At 49.3% G+C, this 3542-nt stretch overlaps 1 protein-coding gene across 1 annotated transcript in view; it reads left to right on the top strand.

Moving 5' to 3' along the window:
- The first annotated feature begins 108 nt into the window (after positions 1-108).
- Bop1 (BOP1 ribosomal biogenesis factor) overlaps positions 109-3542 on the top strand; it is a 23940-nt gene continuing 20506 nt past the window's right edge. The window contains exons 1-2 of the mRNA XM_028778871.1: positions 109-240; positions 2186-2350. Coding sequence (XP_028634704.1) covers positions 148-240; positions 2186-2350 — 258 coding nt within the window. The 5' untranslated portion in view covers positions 109-147. The remainder of the gene's footprint in view (positions 241-2185; positions 2351-3542) is intronic.

Raw genomic sequence — 3542 nt, 5'->3', positions numbered from 1 at the left:
GGTGGCCCTCCGCACTATACGCCTGCGCAAGATGGCTTCAAGGGCTGTTCACCAATCAGAACCTGGTTGGGCGGGGCCCGGCTGAGGGCACACGAGGCTCTCCCGCTGCCGGAAGCGGCAGTAAATCGGTAGCCGGCGCGGCGCAGCATGGCGGGGGTGTGTGGTAAGCCCCACATGTCACCGGGATCGCTGCCAGGGAAACGGCGTTTGGAACCTGATCAGGAGCTGCAGATACAAGAGGTAACTTCGAAGTAGCGGATTGCATCCCTCTGTGAACCGTGTAGGCACGTGGCAAGACCAGGGAGGCCGGGCCGTGGCGCAGTGTGTAGTGCCTTGTGGGTCGCCTGGAGCCCGGAAGAAGCTCATCCTATCTGGGTTGTTACTTTGGAACTCTCAGCAGAACACTACCTGCGCCGAGGAGCGCTGGGACCCAGGGGCTAGTTCTGTGGCCTGAACCGTGTTAAGGGAGAGACCTTTTAAGAGTCCCCTCCCCACAGTCTCTGGACCTTCCATCTGTGCTTCCTGTCCTGGAAAAGGTTGTAATTGCACTCGAGCTGTGCGATCAGGCCGGTATGTCAGGTGTGTTGTGAAACAAAAAAAGGACATGAGGTTATAGAAACCTGAATGGGAACCCAGGGCATCCAGAACTGGTTGTCATGGAATCATTGCTACTTCACATTGCTGAGCCTGAATCAGTAGGCTTGCTTGTGGGGCTTCATCAAATCTAGGTGGTAGAGGGCTGTGTCTTACAGCTGACTCCACTTAACTGGATCCTCTAGGTCCTCAACTTTTCCTAATGCCACGGCCCTTTTAATACGGTTCCTCATGTTGTGGTGATTTCCCAACTACAAAATTATTTTCGCTGCTACTTCATAGCTGTAAGTTTGCTACTGTTATGAATCGTAATTATCTGATATACAGGATATTCTGTGAAAGGGTCGCTCGTCCCAGAGGGGTTGTGACCCATAGGTTGAGAACCACTACGTAAGCTGTCCCTTTGTTTTGTGAGATATACCTAAGCTTTTTCCTACATGTAGTTCTAGGTAGTAAACCTTTAGTAGTCAGTTGTTTGTTTTCTAACCGTCTGCATTGTTTTTACTTGTTAGTATGACATGTAGCTAACATAGTTTTAGAGATGTCAATAATAAGAATGTCAGTATGACTTCTATAGAAACTCAGGTGAACACTGTGGAATAGTTGGCAGTGAAGGCCGCTCAAGTAGGCAAGAATTAGCCAGAGGCAGTGGCACCCATCTTTAATCCCAGCACTCAGAAGACAGAGGCAGATGATCTCCATTAGTTCAAGGCCAGCTTGGTCTACAGAGTGAGTTCTAGGTGCAGTCACATGCTTCCTCAAGTATTGAAGTTCTTGTTTAACTTTTGGATGTCAGTGATAGAAACCTGTTCACAATACATGAATGTCATAATGTGTTAGTTGTAAGATGGCCTCTAGGGCTATCCTCAGAGGATTCTCTCTGTTCTAAAAAAGACAGCAGATGGTTGGTTTGTCTTAGTTACTGTTCTAGTGCCCTGACGAAACACCAAGACCAAGGCAACTTATAAAAGGAAGCATGTAATTGGAAGCTTGCTTACAGATTTAGAGGGTTGGTCCTTGATCATCCTGGCAGGAACACTGTGCTGGAGCAACAGTTCAGAGCTTTTCTTACTTCTTGATGAGCAGGGAGAGAGACCAAACATTCAAATACGTGAGCGTATGGGGGCCCTTCTCATTCAGACCACCACGGAGGTTTAGCTTGCTACTCTTCAACTTTCCAGCTTGTCCCTCAGTGGTTGGTCCCAGTCTTCAAGGTAAAGAAGCTTCTACTGTAGCTGGTCCAAGCCTTCAGGGAGTTCTAATCTTCCCAGACCCAGGGCCCCATTCCTAGCTGGTGTCTTTCTAGTTCCAGGACCCTTAGGTGCCAGAATAGGGTGTGGGGTTTGTCAGTAGAGGAAAATTGGTTTTGGTGACACAGTGAGTGGAAACTGAGCTCCACAAAGCCAATATGCTCTTGAAAAGTTCTCTCTGTTGCAAGACACTGGGGATTGATGTGTCTGCTTTGAGGGCAGGTTCTGTCAACCGAGGCAGGAGAGGAGGGCCCAGGCTGGGTGGATGGTTTTGGAGCAGATGGAAGCATGTGACAACCTGTTTCCAGGTGGTAGTTATTAAACTCTGTGATTCCTTGCAGCCTCCTCTCCTCAGCGACCCTGACTCCAGTCTCTCTGACAGCGAGGAGAGTGTGTTTTCAGGCCTTGAAGATTCTGGCAGTGACACTAGTGAGGAGGACTCTGAAGGAGCTGGCTGTGAGGAAGACAACCGTAGAGCAGAGGATACCTCTGAGGAGCAGACACAGGTGGGTGAGGGACAAACCTCCATGGCTCTCCTGTGCATGAGGATGGCCAGAAAGGAAGTGCCTACCCTGGGAGCTGCCCCACACTGTCCTCTTCATGGTGTTCTCAGGAACCTGGTCCTCTAACCCTCGTCACGCATCTGAGCTCCAGGGTATGAGTTTGTAACCTCAGTTGTCTGTGCCTCTCCTGAGAATTATGAAGGTCCGCATGTGCTTTTGTCTTTGCCTGTCAGACAATTCTCAGGCTACCTCTATGGGACCATGGACTGACACTGGTCTAGGGATAGACTTGAGTTTTCTAGAGGCAGAGCCCAAGATGGGGATACCACTGCTAGGGGAGCTAGCAGTATGTGGTTGTAAGGGAGGATGTTCAGAAAAAGCAGGAGGGACTAGAGGCCAGCAGAGCTGCCCGTGGGCCTTGGAACCTGAGGCAGTTGTTTGCTGTACTGATGGAAGACTGTATTCTTTGTTCGATAAAAATGAAAGAAAAGCTTAATTTGATTAAAATACAACAGTTTAAAGTTTTCTGCAAACTAGTTCATAATGGTTTACACTTCAGTGGCCCTGGTGTTCTGGAAATCATGGCTTTGGTTAATCATGTCTGCTGTCAGGTTGGAAACCAAGAAGCCAGGCCTAGTTCGTCTCAGTTATAGTAGGTTGAAGAAATGTTGACCATGGTGTTTGTAAGATTTGGGGCTTACCATTGTCTTTTTTTAAGCTTTTGTTTTTGTGGGTTTCTTGTTTGTTTGTTTTGTGTGTGGCTGGTGTATAAGTAGAGTCATTGCTCACATGTGTGGGTGGGGACATGTGGATGGAGGGCAGGCTTGATACTGGGTGTCTTCCTAGATTCCTGGCCACTTTATTTGACTGAGTCAGGGTCTCTCTCTGAGCCCAGAGTCAGCTTCATCAGTGACCTCGTGTCCCCCCCCCCCCCCCCCCCCCCCGTTCCTTACCTCTCCTTTCTCTGCCTCCCTTCTCTTGTTCTTTTTTTTTGGGGGGGCGGGTTTCGAGACAGGATTTCTCTGTATAGCCCTGGCTGTCCTGGAACTCATTCTGTAGACCAGGCTGGCCTCGAACTCAGAAATCCGCCTGCCTCTGCCTCCCAAGTGCTGGGATTAAAGGCGTGCGCCACCACCGCCCAGCTCCTTCCCTTGTTCTTATTGTGGGTTCTAGGGATTTGATCCCAGGACATCTT

This window comes from Grammomys surdaster, unplaced genomic scaffold (assembly GCF_004785775.1).
Source record: "Grammomys surdaster isolate TR1022 unplaced genomic scaffold, NIH_TR_1.0 342, whole genome shotgun sequence".
NCBI classification, from domain to species: Eukaryota; Metazoa; Chordata; class Mammalia; order Rodentia; family Muridae; genus Grammomys; species Grammomys surdaster.
The sequence above is the reverse complement of the archived record's forward strand: the minus strand, read 5'-3'. Positions and strand labels throughout refer to the sequence as shown.